Consider the following 21,450-nt stretch of genomic DNA (forward strand, 5'->3'; position numbering starts at 1 on the left):
TATTTGTTACGCGTACTGCTATTAATGTTCCTAGCGATTAGAATTTCTGCTCTAAATTTTTATGTTTACCTGTGGATAGCGTTGTGGGTTACATTATGACCTCAACAAGTCATTGTTATATTATTTGTAAGTTTATATAATGTAACTGTTTGCTGTTCCTTAAAATAAAAAAAATAAAATAAAAAATATCATATCATCTAAATCAAGTATAAGTCGCCATTACCAGTAACACAGAAGGCGCCCCAAGGCAGACCGCATGCCAACAGTCTCGACTCAACACCATGGCTTACCAGTACTTATGGCATTACTGATGCGATTAAAGCTGTCAGATATGTTTTACATGAATTTAGTTAAATATGATCTGGTTCTGATCTGTTTGGGATTTAATGTATAAAATTGGCTGTGTCAATCCTTGCTAATACTTAATGTCATAAATGCGAAAGTAAATTGAACCGTCGCGCTTTCAACACAAAACTACTGAATTGATTTAGATGGAATTAGAGGCACAGATAGGTGCGGGAAGTACTTGGGAACACTTTGCTTGTAAACGTGGGACTGAGCCATGTTTAGCCGTTCATTTACAAAGCAATTAGAATAAATCTGGATTGAATTTGTACTGAACTGATCTACCTATAGGTAGATATACCGTAGCATAATCATCAACCATTGCCTTATTGCTCAGCTTTGAGCATGTACCGGATATATGGACTGGGCAATATTGTTGGGTCATCCATAGGCGATTATCACACTGCCCCCGCATGATGCAGCGTAGTGCGTGGATGCGTTTTTTTTCTTTGTATGGAAATATCTCCGTTTGTATGGAAAACACGCATAGTCCAACACACTGAAAATGCATCCACGCGCGTTCATGCGGATCACGCACATACATGCGGAGAAACACGCACCCCCGCGCGTAGGTGCGGGGCGAGACGCAAGGTATGACACACTGAATCCCGCAATGCCGCGCGTGATTTTTAATGGGCGTGACATGTATATTTGAAAATGGAACTCGCTGTGCGTGAATTTACAAAACGCACCTACGCGCGTGAGTGCGTGAAAAACCCGCATGATGATGCAGATCTGCACTCCCGCTGGAACGCGCGTAGGTGCGTCGACACGCAAGATGCAGCGTGATGCGGGGCAGTGTGAAGGGCACCATAGAGTTGAACACATAACCTCCTTTTTTTGAAACTGGCATAAAAATCATACCATATCCAACTAACCGTACTCAATGGGCCAATCAGAACAGGTGTTCGGGCCATAAAGCGACATTCTTGCGGCGAACGGCTTACTGGATCCCCCTGTATACCGTAACTATGGGATGGGCCTATTTATCAAACTACCTAGCTGTATTAGTAGCCCTAGCGATAATGTTTGTAAGCCTGCCTTCTGAAGTATTAATAAAAATAACTGTATGAAGATTGCGGTATTTTAGTACTATCCTGGTATTTTGTTTATTTTTCACTGTTTAATATTGTACTATTTTGATGACTGCTGCTCAGTTCAGGGTACTCATTCAAATACTACCATAAACTTAAATTATGTTCCCTCTCTACACATGCTATTTTCGTTATTTATTTTGCCATATATTCCCTTCATTTTTAAATATTGTAAACACAACAAAAATATATGAAAAATAGGTCTATTTATCAAACTAGCTTAGTATTAGTAGGCCTGTCTATAATGTTTGTAAGGCTGCCTTCTGAAGTATTAATAAAAATAACTGTCTTAAGATTACGATATTTTATAATCATCCTGGCACCTATTTTGTTTACTTTTCATTTTTACTTTTCGTACTATTTTGGTGACTGCTGTTCAGTTCAGGGTATTTATTCAAATACATATTGGCATAACTTTAATTATGTTCTCTGCACGTGTTATTTCCATTATTTATTTTGCAATATATATCCTACATTTTTAAATATTGAACACAAAAAAAAAATTGGTGACAACCGATGGGCCTATTTATCAAACTAGGTATTAGTAGCCCTGTCGATAATGTTCGTAAGGGAGCCTTGTAAAAATAACTGTAGGACGATTACGGTGTTTTATAATCATCCTGGGGCCCGATTCTCCTAAGTTAATAATATCAAAATCGAATAGAAATCGAATCGCAATATGATTGCAATAGCAGTTTTAACCATATCGGGCATTCTGCTACTAATAAAAGACCAATCGTATTCGATTGACATTTGATTGGTGTGCGATTGGTCTGCTATTTTGGTGATTTTGGTCTATACGGTAGTTTGCTGTACAATCATTTTGCAAATCGTAAATCATTTGTAGACAAAATGATTCATTATTGAATGACAGAAAATAATAAAAACGTTTATTTCAAAGAAAAAATAGCGGAATGCCATATACGCTTCAATCGTAATCGAGTCGGGATTGGATCTCAGTCGAATCGAGTCGAACGTGAATCGTATGTCGCTTAAGTAAAATTAGGAGAATCGGGCCCCTGGTATCTTGCTTTTCATTTAATTCACTGTTACCTATTGTACTATTGTGTGTATTGTAAGATGACTGGTGCTCAGTTCAGTTTATTTATTCAAATATTAGCATAACTTAAATTATGTTGTCTCTATAATTGAATTGTCTATAAATAAAAAATAACTATAAAATGTTATACCCATTTACGGAATAGCGACACTTAAATTTGATGTTTATTTATTAAAAAGGTCTATCTTGTATTACAGTGACTTAGGCTACATTATTTTATGCCAAAAAAAGTGAACGTAGCGATATTATGGAGAACAACTGTAATAGTTACAAGTATATAATGTAGTTATTATTATAATGAAGAGAGAGAGAGCCCCCAGGTGGTAATCGTTAAGTAGCTTAACCTATTTATCATTGCCGACTTGCTGTCAAATAGATGATTATAATGTTAAGTAGACAGGGATAGATGACTTAAGAAAAAGGATAGTAGGTAAATGTTGCACACGATAGAGTATTATGACAAGCTTTTGCTTGGGTATTTTTGTCATTATCAAGGTAAGATTTAAGTAGTTGTAATTATTTTTGCTAACATCTTGAAGAAATCTGGATTTTAAAGACGCGAAAAATTTTAAGCAAGCGTGGTGATAAACGCTCATTCCTTCTCTGTGCCCGGCAGTGGGATAACAAAAGAATTACAATTAATGTATATATTTTATGTTATCTACACTAATATAATGAACAAGACACATTTTTTTGTTTGTCGGTTTGTTCAACGTAAGGCTCCGAAACTTCTGAATAGATTTGAAAAATTCTACACTAAAAAAACTACACTCTAAAAGCTACACTCTTCCCGAGTAACAGAGACATGAAACCACGTGGGTCACTTTCGATCAAACTAAGATCGTAGAAAATTTAACGAAGAAGTTCAACTACCTACATATTATTATTTTTAATAACCACGTGCTGGCCTAGTTCACAAGGTCTGACCCACAACTCACACAGTCTGATAAGTATGATAGTGATTACACCTGACACTTTCTTATCATGCTCAGATAAGCGTGTAATGCTTATAAAATTACAGCTTGTTAAATGCTTTTATTTAGTTGAGGAAGAAAGTTGAATTTAAGTGCCTGTTGTTTTAAAATTGATTGGTTGGGTAGGTAGGAAGATTTAAACAAAATATGACCATTGAAAGTTTTCCGAGATCAGTCCGATGGTTGAAGGTTCAAAAAACCTTAGTTCTTTATTACCAATAATTTGAAATGATTTATTGTACGGTTTTTAAATAGTACTTTTAAATGTTTATATTTTTTTTGAGATTTTAAAATTATATATTGTTTCATTTCTGTTTATACTTGGAGGGGCAGTTTTAGGTGTGTTAATGTGAATATTATGTGTGTATATTATGATATAAATATAGATATTTTTTAAACCAATCTTATATTTGTGTCTCTTTATTGTAAATAGGTTACGCCTTTCCCACAAATGGTTAACTTATAAATTGATAAAATATTAGGTATCTATATCGCCAAAAATAGCAGAGACAAGATAAAAATAAACAGTCAATAACCTCATAAGATTAGACTTATAAGATTACCTGTGAGATCTACTATGGGATACTTAGGTATATGAGATTTTTTTGGCAAAACAAGCTTTAAATCAATTTATTTGGACATTCTAATGATATTTTTGATGTTGAAGTTAAAATCAAGAATTTCTAATAGTTTTGGCTAAACCAACTTAAATTATTTGAGCCGTCATTCAAAAATATACATAAACATTTTTGTACGTTTTGCACTATAAAAACGTATGAAAACATATTAAAATTTCGAATTAATTCAAATACATAAACTGTTATATTTCAGTGTGGAGTGAAAGTTTATAATGTTAAAACTGCTCCTTTCATTTCAGAATTTAATTCATACATTTTATTTTATTCATAATAATTTCACTTACAATCCCGTAATTGTAATTAATCCATAGAGGATTTTAAATCATCTCAATTTCATTTAGAAACGGTGTAGTACCTCTTCCTACTTCTTCTTCACCCTCAGTTCTCTATTTGACATTTTCTTACAAAAACAAATTGAAATCGTTAATCCGTTCGGGAGCAATGATGCCACAGACAGACGTACAGACAGACACGTCAAACTTATAACACCCCTCTCTTTCATCGGGGATTAAAAAGACAGAATAAGAAATAATTAAATAAATCCACGTAATTCCGAATAGGTAAAATTCTTCATCAAACAAATTACCAAATATCCGGTTTTGAAAAACATTCACGTAAGTATAAAAACGACAAAAAATACAAGACCAACCCATATTTTACACAACTCAGACATGGTTTATGTAATAACATTTTGGACGTTTCGTCATACATTTGCACACTTTCTTTCAAAATTATCTTTAGGATCTACAACAATACGTCTTTACGGCACTTTTTGTACAAGTGTTTATTACTTCTATTATGATTAAAATCTGCATATTAAGTAGACAAGTGGTACCGTGTTGAGTTACGAGTCAACTTTTGGTATTATGAAAACGGCTGGGTGATTACGATATTTTGACAGTCACTATATCTTTGCTTTGAAATAAAAATGCGGCATTTGGTTTCACTCACCCTATGAATATTTCAGTCCAGTAATAGTCCATATTACCTCTATAAATGAATGCGAAAAAAACTCTGTCTGTATGTCCCGCTTACATACCAAAACTACTAAACCAACTGAAATGTTTGTGTAAGTACCTACAGGATAGTGTATAAAGTATAAAGTGTGTCTGAAAAGGATGTTTATCTTTGTTCGGAAAGTAGTCCCACGGGACGCAAGTGGAAAAACATTCTCTCGATTAATCGAAATTTTCAATTAAGAATCTATATGAACGCACCCCAAAAACATGAAATTAAGACATAAACCATGCCAGTCTTTGAATGTTTGACCACATAAAAATTATCTTAAGAGCAAAACGTTACCCATGTATTTTTGTGGCTTCACCATAAGCTTTTACGATAAACAAATCAACAGCAGAGTTATTTGCTTTATAACCGCACGTAATAGGCGGCGGTATTGCAATCTACTATTACTTACTTCATATCTATGCTGTTTTGATATTATCATTTTGTTTGTTTAAGGTTGTCATACCGACTCATATTTTTATACAACTGTATGTACGCACCGATTCTGCTGCAATTTTAAACAGGATAGTTCTCAAATAATTCGATAATGAGACTCAAGTGACAAAAGTTCTCAAGTAGGTAATATGCTGCATTATTTTCCTCGCGTCTTAAGGAAATGTCTTCGAGCACCCAAATAAAATTTGTGTAGCTTTCCTTGATAGGCTTTTGGAAAATGAAACTCATACAGGACGGAAGCACCTGATAACAGCGCTTTCAATAAAAAATCTTTCTAGATATTGTGTATAGGTTAACAAAAAGACTTTATTTTTAAGATTATCTAGGTATTATGAATTTTATAAACATGGTAAATACACATACTCTTGGCAACCTTAATCTTAAGGAATATACAAAAACCGCAAGAACCAATGGTTTTGATCACAAAACAGTTGAAAACACGTTTATACCACAAACCTACATCAAAGTCTTTTCCAAGAGATAGAAATATTCATAATTATACATTTATTTGGTGAAAGTAAATCATGAATATCGCTCGATTTCGATCATCTGTGAAAGTTATGTTATAAATTAAAAACAATCATGCTATTTAAAATAAAACAATCTCTGAAATTTCGAGATTTTTTATTCAGTTTAAATTGTTACAATGTTAGTGTAACTAACTCTAGCTAAATCATTAAGAATAATAAAGACAGATTTTTTAAAATGCGATTATCTCTAGAATTATTGTCACAATCCAATTTTTTCCTTAATACAGTATTTGCTATGCTCATGTAATATTATCACTCTATTAAGACCGTTTCAGAAAACGACGCTAAATTGAAAATATATTTTAAACTACTTATCCTACTAATCAGGTTAAGACATTAATTACAACGACAAACGATTATTTCTAACAAGCAATTTACACCTAAACAATTACCAACCAATCGAACAGCAATCGATAGATCGATTAGTCGCAACAGAATCGAGTCGACCGCGATCACGATCACATCGCAGGAAGCGACCACAGGCGTATAATCAAATCTTCGTATGCCGTGTAAAAACACGCGTGCGTGCGCTTGTAATTAGATGATACGGTGCGCGCACGCCGAGGTAATGTTTCAGTAGTTTAACTTGGGTATTTATTTTGGCGTTTTAGGATTTTTTTACGGAATAGTTCTTTTTGTGAATGTTTAAGAGAATTATGAAAATCATCAACTTTATGTGATATCGTGTGTAAATATCTAACTGTTGTTGGATAATCTAACTTTTATTTTCATACATTTATATAATCATACATTTGGTAGTCGTTATGAGCAGACAAAATCCAGAAAGTCTTACCAAATGATATGTATTGGGTTGCCAGGTAACGGGGTTGAAGAGGTCAGATTCTCAGTAACTTCATGTAAACCACTGATATTCAGCTGCATGTTAGATCACAGTTGGGAAAAGGCTAGACAGATAATACCTACATAACAATATTTCTCAACAAGACATGTGTTTGTTCAGCAATTGATGTCAATCTACGCATATGCAATCCATTTACTTATGCAATTGACACGTACATATGTTATGTAGTTATTACCTATCATAACTATTTGATCGATGATAGTATTGATTGCTCGGAAGAGCTGATGATTGCTTCGCAAATTGATTGATTGGCCTTTATTTTAGGGCTATTGAAATTGAAAATTATCTTCACCTTTTTTGATAATTACGAATTTTAAAAAGCTAATATTAGGAGCAAAGACTCATGTTCAGAAACCTATATTTATTACTAGCTATGCTGGTGGCTGGTGGGTATGCTGGTGCCTGCGGTTTCACCTCCCGTGGGAACCTATGTACGAATCCAGATAAAGCCTATAGCGTTGCTCCATAAATGGGCTATCTAACACTGAAAGAATTTTTCAAATCGGACCAGTACTTCCTGAGATTAGCGCGTTCAAACAAACAAACTCTTCAGCTTTATAATATTAGTATAGATAGTGTAGACATAGGTAGGAAATCACGCAAATAATAAAAAAATAAACCGGCCAAGTGCGAGTCGGACTCGCGCACCGAGGGTTCCGTACAAATCCTGGTTAGATAAAAAGTGAGTCTCGCGCCAACCGTTCAGTTTAGAACAATCATAGTTATGGTAATTTCGTGAGAGTCAAAATAGCTAATATTTTTTATTTTATAATATAACTAAAATAGTAGGCCAGTACCTTGTAAAAGTTATTTTATTAAAGTTATTTATATACAAAATTTTATAGTCATCATTCAGAAATCTGATTGAAAATAACTAATTATGTCTTAAAGGTCATTGGGCATATCTGACCCGCTTTGTAAAAAGTGGCGGACATGAATCAAAGTAGTTTTAAATCGTGGAGAATGGTATGACGTTTCTTTGAATGTCCAGGATCGTTTGAAAAATATAATAGACAAGCAGTTTCAGAGGATTTTACAGGTTGCAATGCTAGTTTTTATTGTTAAAGACTTTTCATAAAGAAAGGATCTGGAAACCCTGAGTAATCGAGGGCAACTCTTGAATATTGTAGTCACGCATCGAGTCAAAACCAGACATGTGAGTGTATTTTTGAGGGTACTTGTAAACAGTGAAGGTTTGGAGCTGATTTGATTATGGAGACTACAGAGAGTCGAGGGAACTCCTGAACGGTATGTTGCAACTACCACGTGTTTGGGCTTATTTTATTCGTATTGGCGAAGACTTTCCACATAGATAGGTTTAACTGCCATTGTGGGATCGATAGCAAAGATCAGATATAGTTATGGGAACTCCTTTACAATTTATAACGTAACCTTGTGTTGGAGCTTATTTTATTTTAGGTGATGAGAATTCACTACTAATGGGATCTATTATTTTTTTAAACATGCATAGAGTTCTCTCGACTTTCTCACTTCTCCATCATCAGGTAAGCTCTAAACTTTCACTGTTTGATAGTATCACCAGACATACATCTGAGAATCAAGTTTTAATCCTATGCATGCCTACAATTTTTTATAGTTGCCCTCGATTTCTCAGGATTTCCATCATCAGATCCTGACCTGATGACAATGGAAATAAACGGCGAGTATACTCTTTCACTACAAAGAAATGATTTCTCAAATCCGTCAAATTTGGTCGTTTAAATTCCCCATTGAAATGAGGAAAATATTTGATGTTTACACCTGATTTTCTCTAGATTCTCACGGTTCACATAGATGCGACTAATGCCATAGTAAATCAGAGCCTTTATCATTATACTGTGCTATATTTCGTTCGTATCCGCCGTGGGTATGGTTTTCATACTAAGGTGCCCAATGACCTTTGAATGATTTAAAATTTTTCATAGTTTAGTGGCAATTATATTTAAGAAGTGTTTGATATGAATTTCAACTTTAATATCTCTACGCGTTCATGTAAAAAAGGGTAGTTAGTAAGTTTATAATTATTAAAAAAATATTTTATGTCGTGTAAGCAAAAATAATATTTTAATATTTTATGTAACTTCAAATTTATCATTTTCGCAATGTTTCCTTTATCTGTACTATATAACGCTGCTTCGTGGCGAATTTCAAGATTCTGAGTTCACGGGAAGTACCTTGTAGGTTTTGATTCCCTAGCGTGTGACAGAAATTCGTCTAAGGTGTCGGTATAACTGCTGTATCTTTTGATCGCGTTAACTTAGAAGTTTGTTTTTTTCACTGCCTAAAGGGACAATAGACTTAGGTATTTGGTATAAATTTCAATTTGATACCTTTATTCGTTCGTGAGAAATAAGGTAGTAAGTTTCATTTTATTAAAATATATTTTTTTATATTATATAACTAAAAAAATGAGATTTTCGTAATTTTTCCTATATTTGCATTATATGACAATACTTCATGCCAAATTTCAAGACTCTGAGTTTACGGGAAGTACCCTGTAGGTTTTGATTCCTTTGCGAGTGTCGAGAATTTGTTGAAAATATCGACATAATCGGTTGTATCTTTTGATTGGCTTGGCTTAGAAGCTTGATATTTTCACAGCTTAAAGGGACAACAGACCTGAGCATTTCATGTGAATTTCATCTTGATACGTCCACGCGTTCTTGAGATAAAGGGTCTTGACAGACAGACAGACAGACAGACAGACAGACAGACAGACAGACAGACAGACAGACGGACAACAAAGTGATCCTATAAGGGTTCCGTTTTTTCCTTTTGAGGTACGGAACCCTAAAAACCATTTAGTGTGATTGAATTCTTATTTTACCACAAACTAAAAATATTATCCTACTGCTAAAAATCTGTACAATAAACCCCAACATAGTATTACCGTCTAGATTGTCCATTTTCGATAAAAAAAACTTGGCAGATCCGTTTATATCGTAATCGTATGCAAGGAAAATTATCGAATTAAAACTATCAATGTATATGTTATGGTCTATTTGTAGTATCGGATTATGTTGCGCTTGATTGGTTGTGCTATTATATATAGTATAGGCTATTTACGAGTATGTATGTGTGCGTGCATAGGCACAGTTTTGTTGTGATCGATACACGATATCAATGTTGCTGTGTTCTGTTTTCGAATTTTGTTTCTTTAGGTATATAAGTAAGGATTCACGAAATTAAGTTAAAGTGTTTATCATTTTACTACACCTACGTACGTAGAGTGGTAAATGAGACGGTCAAGTACCTACTTCAAAAGTTTAATAGGTTTTTTTATATAGCAGCCATATTTTTTTTAGCAAATATATTATGATGACATTTTGGTCAAATCTTACTCTTAACAGATTTATCTTTCAGATTATCAGAACATCCGTATAAAACCAAAGTATAATCTAGTCTGTCTACAGTACCAGAAAACCGGCAGACCGAAGCAGCAGACAACGTATAGCAACACAAAATGAATGAATATGCAAATAAAAAATCTTCTCGATTGAAAGTCTGGTCGAAAAGTCAAGGTTTTTATCAAGGAATGTCGGTCCACGTATAATAATATAGTGGCTTTATTATTGGCCATTATCATAGTCAGTAAAAGGACTTTTAAGAAGTTACTGAACTAGCGGCGCCAATTCCATTTTTGCATCCTTGGAAGGTCATGAAATATAGAGGAATAATCTTAAGGCTCTCTTTCGATTTTGGAACGTTTTTATAATGTTTTAAACTTTAGGCCAATTTTTTTTTATAATGTTTTAAACTTTAGGCCAATTTCAGCTGTTATAAGGACCCTTCCCCATTGGGGGGAGGTATAAGGGGCCTACCGTTAGACGGGCAGTCGCCGGTGGGGGACTGGACGCCATAGACTCCCAGACCCCCTCCACTCAGGCGAGGTCGGAGTGCCGCTGGGCCTTTTTAGTGGGTATACCGGGAACGTCTTTACCGGGGAGTCCCACATACCCCTCTCTCATCCCCCGACGGGAAGGGGATGCGTAATAGCATTTTTAGCCCAGCGACAACAAAAAAAAAAGGCCAATTTCAGCTATAGACACTCCTTCTAAAAGGATGGATTAAATTATGTAACTATAATGATAGCCATATCTCAACCAGCTTTTAATCGCCATTTTGATGGCTAATTAAGATTTAGTTTTTATTGTGTTTCATAGTGCTGCCCACCCTAAGTTAATGATTGCAATTCAACTTCATATTCGAACAGAAAAGCGATGTACCATATTTGCAAAGATTATACCATCTTGGCAAAGTTAAATTTACTTACAAAGCAACCCCAATTAGTACTCCAAAAAAATCGTGAACATATTAATGAAAGAACATATCTATTATATACGTCTAATTACCGATTGATTTAAAAACAAACATACAGTACAGAACAAGTTTAATGAAGTGAATGTATGTAATCAAGGCTAAAAATTGTAACATGCGGAAGGAGGTAAGTATATAAGGAAGTTTCAGACCTACACTCGGTTTGAAAGGTCTCGCCTAAGCCGAAATTGATGTGTGATTATTAATTATTCATGGTGTTGATTATGGTAATATGTGATTTACTCGTATAATTAAAAAAAAAAACAAAACAAATTCTCCGTGCCCTTATGGCCTAAGACGCTTTGAAGGTAGCGAGCAGAGAATAAGCATACAACAAATCCAAGAAATTGATTTAGAAGTGGTTAATATATAAATAACAGTGGCTGATAATGCTTTTTATTACAATAATATTATATTATATGATTGTTTACCACTGAGTTAACATTCTTTGGATCATCTTTCAATTGTATGGAGAAAATCGGGATACAAGTTTCATATGTTTGTAATAATGAGCAAAAATTAACGGAATTGATGACCATACGAGCCGTCGAGGTTCCTACACCTGTTAAAAATCTAGGACAATGTCATTGAACACTAAGAAAACAACATTATTATATTTAAAAAAACACCAGTAACAGTTTGGTCTAGTACTTCAGATAATAGAGGTCAAACCTAGGCTAAGTGTGCCACGAATAATTTGCACTGTATTCAATGAAATGTTCACGATTTGTAGTTAGTGTCCATAAGTCAAGATGTTGTAGTTAGTGTCCATAAGTTAGGTGTAAAAGTCGGTTTGAAATTACTATAACTTGTTTTTGAAGTCTAGAAAGCAAGCCTGTCTAGTAGATCGCCATTTTTGGATGACTTCAGAAATAGATTAATGAATCTTGGAAGAGCAAGATCTCATCTTTACTGCTTAAGTATGCCCAGTCTATAATATGTCTACTATGTAAACTAAAAATGATAGATAGATATATCAACATTACACCGAAAAGAAAGCGGTGATAACTGTAGGATCAGTCCCCTGCTCTCCTCTGGAACAATTTAAGAAATATTGTTTACCATAGTTGTTGATTTTACCTAAAACATCTTTAGTCCCGCAATCATGTTTTCGATTTTCTGTTCTGGTATTTTAAAGATTATCTTGATTTTTGTTTTTATTGATATTTATAACCTTATAATCATAATTATATTCTTAGAGCCACTTTGTAATGTATAGGGCGGGTATCACGTTACTAGTAAATTCATTTGCAAAGATAAAACACATTCCTGCATAAAGTTGCGGCTAACCAGTTTCAATTCGAGTTAAACTTATTATGCAGTTATTTACAAATCAATTAAATGAAATATAATCTCTTTATAGTATTACCAAATTAAACTTGATGTTCATTTATTTATCATTAACTAGCTTTTGCCTGCGGCTTCGCTCCCGTCAACTGACTTCTCTACTTTACCCTATTTTTTTTTCATAAGAACCTTCTCCTGACAATGACAAACACAACAAAAAAAGAATTAGCCAAATTGGTCCAGGCGTTGTTGAGTTATGCGCTTACCAACACATTTTGCGATTCATTTTTATACTAGCTTTTGCCCGCAACTTCGTTCGCGTGGAATAGTGACTACCAGCAGATTTTTGATTTGACCAATAGATGGCGCTATATGTCCGGAATAATTTTATTTTTATTTTTTTTTTGTAATAAAAACTATCCTATGTCCTTTCTCAAGTTTCAAACTATGTCTGTACCAAATTTCACACAAATCGGTTCAGTAGTTTAGGCGTGAAGAAAAGACAGACAGACAGACAGAAAGACAGACAGACAGACAGACAGAGTTACTTTCGCATTTATAATATTAGTTTGGATTATAGATTATCCTCCTGCCCATATTGACACCATTGACTGTGTTTCGGATGGCACGTTAAACTGTAGGTCCCGGCTGTCATTGAACATCCTTGGCAGTCGTTACGGGTTGTCAGAAGCCAGTAAATCTGACACCAGTCTAACCAAGGGGTATCGGGTTGCCCGGGTAACTGGGTTGAGGAGGTCAGATAGGCAGTCGCTTCTTGTAAAGCACTGATACTCAGCTGAATCCGGTTAGACTGGAAGCCGACCCCAACATAATTGGGAAAAGGCTCGGAGGATGATGATGATCCTCCTGCCCATATTCCAATTTATTATTTGAGGTCGGAGGAGCATGTTTTCTTCTTTCATACCTTCCTATCTGATGTCAATTTCATGGTATATTTTATTCTATTTATAAGTATTACTTATTTCAATTTTTTAGGTGTTAATTGCTTGTGAGATATTGGAACCGTGTAAAAATAACTTAACAAGTTAACAAGCCCAAACTTAACAAAGCGAATCGAACACCTTTACAGCCCTTTCACACGGCAGTCCAGTTTTGCGGGACCGGCATTTTACTGTATCTTGCAAAACTGAACTACGTGTGAACACAGCGTCCGATTTTGCAGGATTCCCGCTTTTTACTGGACGAACGATCCAGTAACAAGTGACAAAACCGAATCGCACAAATCGACGGGAACAGCTTTTTGCAGGATCCTGCATGCGGTCTGCTCGTGTGTACACTAGCATATAATATCTTTTGCGATCAAACGGGATCCAGCAAAAAACGGTATCCTGCAAAAAACTGGACTGCCGTGTGAAAGGGCCGTTACGGCTGAATAATTTTAGTCAGTACTGTACCTAATTCCGTTGTTATTTTCGTTTTTAATGTAGTTTTTTATAGTTTAGGCTGAACCGGTGCCATGTTTTTGACTTATTTATTCATTCCTTAAAAGTCTTATCAAAATCTAAGCTACATATAACTCATTTCACAAGCAAATAGACACTAAAAGCCATCAAGAAACAAAACACTATCTTACAAACCCCCCATATAAACAATAGAATCTCCAATGAGTATCATAAGCTATTTTTCCTCACTTTCCCGGCTTTCAATAGAATCTTGGTGTTCCAAGCTTCCGACACACTTAGACGACGTGAGACCTCCGCAGTAGGAAATGGCAGTTTTGCCTTAATTAAACCTGATTGAAAAGCGGAAGGTCTTAAAGCAATAATTGCAGTGGAAATCAGTTTAGATGATAACAGATACCGTTTGTAGGAAGAAAGTGGTGAGAGACTTCTGTGAAATGAGTTGCCTTTTTGAGATAAGTTTGGTGATACAAGCATAGATTTGAAATCTGCAAAATTGCTATTATACATTACTAAAGATTATTTGTAGGATTTAGAAATGCGGTAACGTCTGGGAGAAAATATAATATTAATAAAGGCCACAGTGAAGCCTATAAATTATGTCCATTACAAAATTTTAACGCCTAATCCAAAGAAAAAGCTGTATTGTCTTCAAATTAGATATGAGCTATCTAAGTACGTTTTCCAACAATTACATCACACGACGTCTTTACAATGACGATTGTTGTCGTACAAAAGCCTTTGGACCAAGACAAGGCAACGTCCGTTCATAATTCTCAATGGTAATTAAAAATGCCAATTGTTTATCCATTTTGTTCCCCCACCCTTGCATTGTTCGCAACAATCAACCATGAAGGCCCAATATCGAACTTTTTCACGAACGCTGTTTAAAAATAAGCATTTTAATAAACTAGTATACGTGCTCGCGTGTAATACTTTCGAATACATTTAGTTGCGACCTCTAAAATCAGTACGTGTATAACGAGGCGGTAGCGACATAAAAACCAACCAGGCTATGATCTAAAAGAAAAATAACAATCAGAAAAATTACCTTTGTCGTGTTCTGTATTTGCAAAAACGTCGCGATGCCCGCCCGAACGCGGTTCTTCACGCCCCTTATTGTTCCTTTAGAACTTTTTATCGTCGATGGCATCTCCTCGTTTTTATAATCCTTCACACCGGCAAAGTATTCCAATTCAGACACTTCACTCTCACTTTTAGAACCAACACTAACACTTTTCACATCATCAAATTGTTTTTCGTTTAGATGGAAGTCGTAATATTTGTCCGTATCAAAGTAGTGGCTGCTGTAAATCAGTTGCTCTTGTTTCATCTTGTCCTGTTGCTTTCGTTCCTCGTAAGTGCTCTCGCTAATCAGCGGCGTTTTGGAGCACAAGGTCGCGGGCAGCGACTCCGTCGTGTTCTTGCACTCGCTATTATACTGAGAAACTAGACGGAACGATGTGAGCTGTGCGCTTTCTTTTGAAATATTAGCATCCTCATTAATATTCTGGTTCGCTTCCTCGTGCAGCTCGGGCTTCGCCTCGCTTTCAGTTTCGACCGTATTTAGTTTCGCTGAACGGTCTCTTATGTCTTGCAGCAGACCCTGCGGTAGAAAGCTACTGTCTTTATTGTTCGCTTTGGCTACCGTCTCCGGCGCGTCGGGTGATTCCGCACTCTGTTTCTTTTCTTTTTTACTATATTCGCTATGACTTTCATCGGCGTGCACGCTTACGTTCAGCTCACTACTATTCAGAGAATCGCATGATATATTCGAGTCATTGTCTTCAAAATCTACTTCGCTTTGGTTGCTCCCGTTTCTCGAGCTGATTAACGTTACAGATACAGCTTTCTTTATTGAACTACTTTTTGAGGTTTTCTTTTTGGGTAAAGGTGGAGGAGTGCCGTCAAGGTCGCTGCAGGTTCCCGAGTCCAGTGTGTCACTAGGGGAACATTGCCCGCTTGACATAACCATATTGGTCATTGAGTTGAAAGAATTGCAATATATGTATGGCGCTTTATCTGTTTTCAGAAGATCTTCGTTTTCTAGTATTTTCGGTCTGTTTTCTTCAACATTTAATCTGACTAAGCTGTTGTTTTTCTTGCACACGTCGTTAATCTTGAAACTTTCGAAGTCGACGTCACTTTTGAGATGAACACTTGATATTTTTGGCGCTTTCGGTTTATCTGCGTCTGTGTTTATTCTGATAGTGACCACGTGTGGGCCGTTGAGAGCGTCCGTGCTAGGCGTACTCGCGGGTCGGTCTGACTGGGTCGCCGCAACGAATACCGTTGCAGATGGTGTCTTAGAATTAAGGACGAGTGAGTGCATCGAACTTAGCGAGTCCATCCGGACGTCGGTGGCGGTGAACCCGTTTGTGTTCATACTGGCGTCGTCACTTGTTATTTGTGTATAAGTGGTCGATCCTCTTTGCTTCACCTTTGGGGGTAAAGGAGGGATGTATTCGACACTGGGACGAGGCGTTACTTCTTCCATCATTGTGCTTGCTAATAAATTGGCATAATTAACGGTGCTTCCCGTTCGCAATGCTGGTCAGGTCCGCTCAGATACTGTTGGATGTATAAGGCATAATGGTTCCGGTGACCGTTCGTGACTGGGTCAATAATCCGCTCGGGTGGCCTGTTTTTCTTGCGCGTTGTTTATTTACATCTGAAAAGAAAGAAATTTCAAATTAGAAAAAATATCAAAATACATAAAGAAACAAATTGAAAAGCATTCTAAGAATATTGGAACGAGCAATAGTTTTCCTGAAAAAAAATTATTATCGACAAGTGCAACTTTAGTTCTACAAATAACTGCAAATCAAAGCGACGCCCTATAAAAGTCACGTAGTTAATTAGTACACAAGGACAAATTACAACAGTACCAAAGAAAACATTTTTCAATGTACTCCACGCAATGGCTTACATAAGATACTTGCAAATGTGGAGCAATTCAAACTAATGTGTTACAATTATTTGAAACGTGTCTTTTCTATAACAAGTCACTCATGATCATTAGACCCTATTATCTGTACATTAAGGTTGTCTTTTAAACATCATTAGTTGTTAAGTGTAGGAGATAACTTTGTAAATGTAAAGGGAAATTGATTTGTAATATTTTCTTCTAATATGTGTCTTACGCATTGGATTATTTACACTTTCGATACCAATGGCCAATAATTTTCTATATTATAAGACTATTGAGTATTCGGTGTTTGTGAATATGCAGGAAAATATTTTACGTAATCGGAAAGACTCTCATAATTGGCTAGCTTATCTTTGTTTGAAAGCAAACGTATATCAGCTGTGTAACGCATGATTGAAAATCTTTAAAGCTGAATCTTTAAAAGTCGAAAATTATCAACTACCTGATATTTTAATTAAATTAATGTTTTCATTCAAATAATATTCAGTTCAATTTGTAGTTAATCTAGTAATGACAATTGACTATAAATATTTACCAATAATTAAAACCTTGAAACTGAAAGCCTATATTTGATCAAAGATATGGAAGTAATTTTTCTACCACATTACAATTTACACATTTATAACATTTTAAAATAAAAAGACGATCGGTATAAAACATCAATTCTCCACAAAAGAATAAGTAAACTATAGCAGAGAAAGATAGGTAAAAAACTTGTGTCACATCACATCAACTGGAAATGCTTGTATTTACGTAATCTTTGATGATATTACAAACAAATAAATAATGACATCTTATTTAGAGAAAGTTGAAGATAATCTAATAGTAACTGCCTTTACCATCAATGGGTAACGATGACAATATTAATGTATAGCTGTACCTTCTATTTTTATTGATGTCTTTATAAGGAATGGGTACATGTTTATAGATTCGTTTGTGTTAAGTGATTAGCTGCAAAGAAACTACGGATAAGAATAATATATCCGAACATTTAAAAATAAAGATATTTATATAAATATAGAAATTTGGTAAATTACTTAGTGGTGAAAATATTACTCTGAAGTCATAATATGAATGGTATCATGCTATGTTATCGAAAGGCTATGTTATTTTATGAATACTGATACTAAACTGCATGCTGTAACACCCCAAAATAGTGGAGGAAAGGCTAGGTATATAATATTTGTCAGCTAGATCAACCTGACACATTCATACAAGCTATCAACTTAATTTAATCCTCTATCAACTTAATTTAATCCCACTTGAAAAATGGTCTTCTAACTTTGTTTATTTGAAAAAGCAAGTTGCATACCTTGACCTTCTAACAAAATCTAAAGAAGCAACAAAGTCGATGCACTTGTAAAACAAACACTCTGTATACAGCTCACGCACACATGTCTACACGTAAACAAATGATACGGTAAATCTAGACGTCTGATATCCAGATCAACTGACAGATTTGCATGTACAAGACGAGAATCGATTAGAGTTGCAGTCGGTTTTAATTTTAATTCATTCTAACTAGGATATTCTATCTATCTATAATTTTTATGCCGAATTGTGTGTTGATACTGTTTTAATTCCGTAAATTTGGATATCTTCAATGCAAACCAAAAAAACAACAAGGAAGAATACTACAAAAAAGCAGACGTTCGTCAAGTGTTTAAGAAAATTTTGTATAGAGTATTTGCTAAAAACACATATGACTTACGCCTGCTGAAGTATTTTGTTGTAAGACCAATATTTTTTTCTGATTTAGGTATGCAAAGCCAATTAGATGAGTAGTCTTTATTTCATCAACTATCTTTCAATTATCAAATGCCTTTTCTCGGTTGGGAAATCATTGAATGACCCCTCCCGCTGATGGTGTGTCAGACTCTTACTGACTAAAACCCGCCATGTTCCTTCTGAAGCTTCCTGCATTAGCTCTTACGAACAATCCCGCAGCCTATGACTCAATTGTAATTGTGGTAAACAGAACGTTGAAGATCATTTATCATTGCACAAACATAAAAATAATACTTTCGATTCGCACAAAATTATACGCGAGAATTGAGGTTTTCTAATGAATTATTTATGCTTCAAACGATTTGTTTTGGCTTCCATTGCGTATTGTCATAGCAACTGACACTAATGTTATTAGGTAAATGCTATCGCAATCGGCTTTGAGTAGGTACCGTGTTTTCAGGCATATTTTTTATATTTTGTGATAATTTGGTAAAGTAAGAAAATAATAATTATCTAGATTTTATCAATTAATAATTGAGGCAGACTGTTGTGTGTGTTGATAAATTCTTGGATAGTAGAAGTATTTTCAGTTGACAAGCTATAATTAACTTACGATAACATTGCTTAATTAATAAAAGTAAAACAAAGAACAATTATAATTTTCCACTCGCTTAGCTCCTAATTTTAACGTGTTGTTTGCATGCATTTTACTAATTAGTACTTCGTGTACTTGTCTTTTTCATTCAATATTAACTCTCGTTTTTTTTTTAACGACGTAAAAAATCATCAAATGACCCCTCCCGCTGTGGGTTAGCAGCGGTGAGGGAGTGTCAGACTCTTACTGACTAAAAGCCGTCGTGTTCCGTCGTAGGCCTTCTTATGTGCTAGGGCCGCGGTACCTCTTTCGAACAACCCGTTGCTCCGAATTTATGAATACCTGCCGTTATTTTCCTTAAGTGTACCTACTTTTTTAATAAATAAAACAAAACTACACTAATTTACTAAAGAGAAAACATTTTGTTGGTACCCTAAAGACTGAAAATACTGTACCGATTTCAAATATTACTTTACTGGTGAAACGCTATACTCTCGTCCCGAGTTACATATGTACATTTGTAGGCTATATTTTATTCGATTAGGGCAGTAGTTCCCACGGGATGCAAGTGAAATAGTGGAAAAACGGCTACTGACAAATAAAAACTCTATGCTATTATCATATCTCTAACTCATATCTGTATACGTAATGAATCAAAATATTGTTCCGGATAGTGATCACAGCTGACGATGATGATAAATCATTGAATTTGCAGCAGTTTTATTGTATTGTTTTTATTTAACGAACTGAAGTATTAAGTAAGATATTACGAAGCTTGTCGTGACGAGATAATATCTGCTATCTATAAATCTATGAGAAACTTAAGCCTATTGAATCTAACAAATTTGGAGGTTTAGAGAGTTATTTCATTTACGTTTTATAGATTTTTTGTGGTGGTAAATAAGTTTGTAAGTAAGCACAGAACTTAGGTAATAGAATGGCTTACACAATAAATGGATATTAATATGATAAGTTTATATTTAAAAATATAAGAGTCGGAATAATTATTCTTAATCGGTCTTTCACACAACATTATAGTCGAAAGATTATACTTAAAAGTGGAAATCGTCAATTTCGCTTCGAATGAACGCGTCAAAGTATAAAATACTTATGTAAATTCTAAAAACCGGCCAAGTGCGAGTCGGACTCGCGCACGAAGGGTTCCGTACCAGAGCAAAAATTAGAAAAAAAAATCACGTTTGTTGTATGGGAGCCCCCAAAATATTTATTTTATTTTCAGTATTTGTTGTTATAGCGGCAACAGGCATACATCATCTGTGAAAATGTCAACTCTAACTATCACGGTTGGTGAGATACAGACTGGCGACAGACGTCGCCGACGGACGGATGGACGGACAGAGGAGCGACAACAATAGGGTCCCGTTTTACCCTTTGGGTACGGAACCCTAATAAGATTGAAATGATCGAAATTACTAAACCGATTTTGAGCGAGAAGATTCTTAAATGAGATGGTATAACATATAACTGAATCACATAAACATGAGCTTATGACGTCACTGACAATAAATTTCTTCTTGATTATAAGGAAAGTGAAAGTTTATTTATTAATTGCTTCCGATTTTTAATGATACAACTATAAAATTGTTAGGAACGCCATTTATTTAGTCGCCAATCGCCATTTTATTTTATTGTTTATGCTATCTAAATAATTGTCACTGCACAGTTTTTTTTTTCAGTGTACAATAAAGGAGACTGAATTATTAAAGAACAATATTATTAAAAAGAAATAAAGAGATTTAGAAGGCCATGGGTTCTCAAACGAAAAAAAATTAAGATCTCCATATTTCTGTGTATAGTGTGAATTATTTTCTATGAAGTACATCATAACCCCGCATGGGAGGGGCACCGCCGGGTCCTCGTCGAGGCTTTTGGCGGCAGCGACCTCTCGCGTCCGGCCCTGGTTCAGGCCATGGTCCGGGGCGAGAGGGAATGGGATGCCGTCGCCTCCTTCTGCGAAGCGGTCATGCTCGAGAAGGAGGAGGCGGAACGCCAGAGAGTTCACACCTCTCATCCCGGCCGCCGCGCTGGACCAGGTAGACACCATGGGCGCCGGGTGTCGCGAGATGACTCCCGGCCACCGTAGGCGTGGGTCTGTGGGCGGTGAGTTCGGGTGGCTCATCGTCCCTCTGTCTACTTAGACGACAGACCCGTGTCGACGGCGCGCGTTGTTCCACGCGCTCCTCAAAGA

General features: G+C 35.5%; 1 protein-coding gene across 1 annotated transcript in view; it reads right to left on the reverse strand.

The window, feature by feature from the left end:
• The window catches only part of LOC124635763 (glutaredoxin domain-containing cysteine-rich protein CG31559-like), a 92,968-nt gene that overhangs the window by 43,193 nt on the left and 28,325 nt on the right, over positions 1 to 21,450 (reverse strand). Inside the window, exon 2 of the mRNA XM_047171715.1 lies at positions 15,041 to 16,660. Within this exon, the coding sequence (XP_047027671.1) occupies positions 15,041 to 16,489 (1,449 nt within the window). The 5' untranslated portion in view covers positions 16,490 to 16,660. The remainder of the gene's footprint in view (positions 1 to 15,040; positions 16,661 to 21,450) is intronic.

The sequence above is a fragment of the Helicoverpa zea genome, chromosome 13 (assembly GCF_022581195.2).
Source record: "Helicoverpa zea isolate HzStark_Cry1AcR chromosome 13, ilHelZeax1.1, whole genome shotgun sequence".
Classification (NCBI taxonomy): domain Eukaryota; kingdom Metazoa; phylum Arthropoda; class Insecta; order Lepidoptera; family Noctuidae; genus Helicoverpa; species Helicoverpa zea.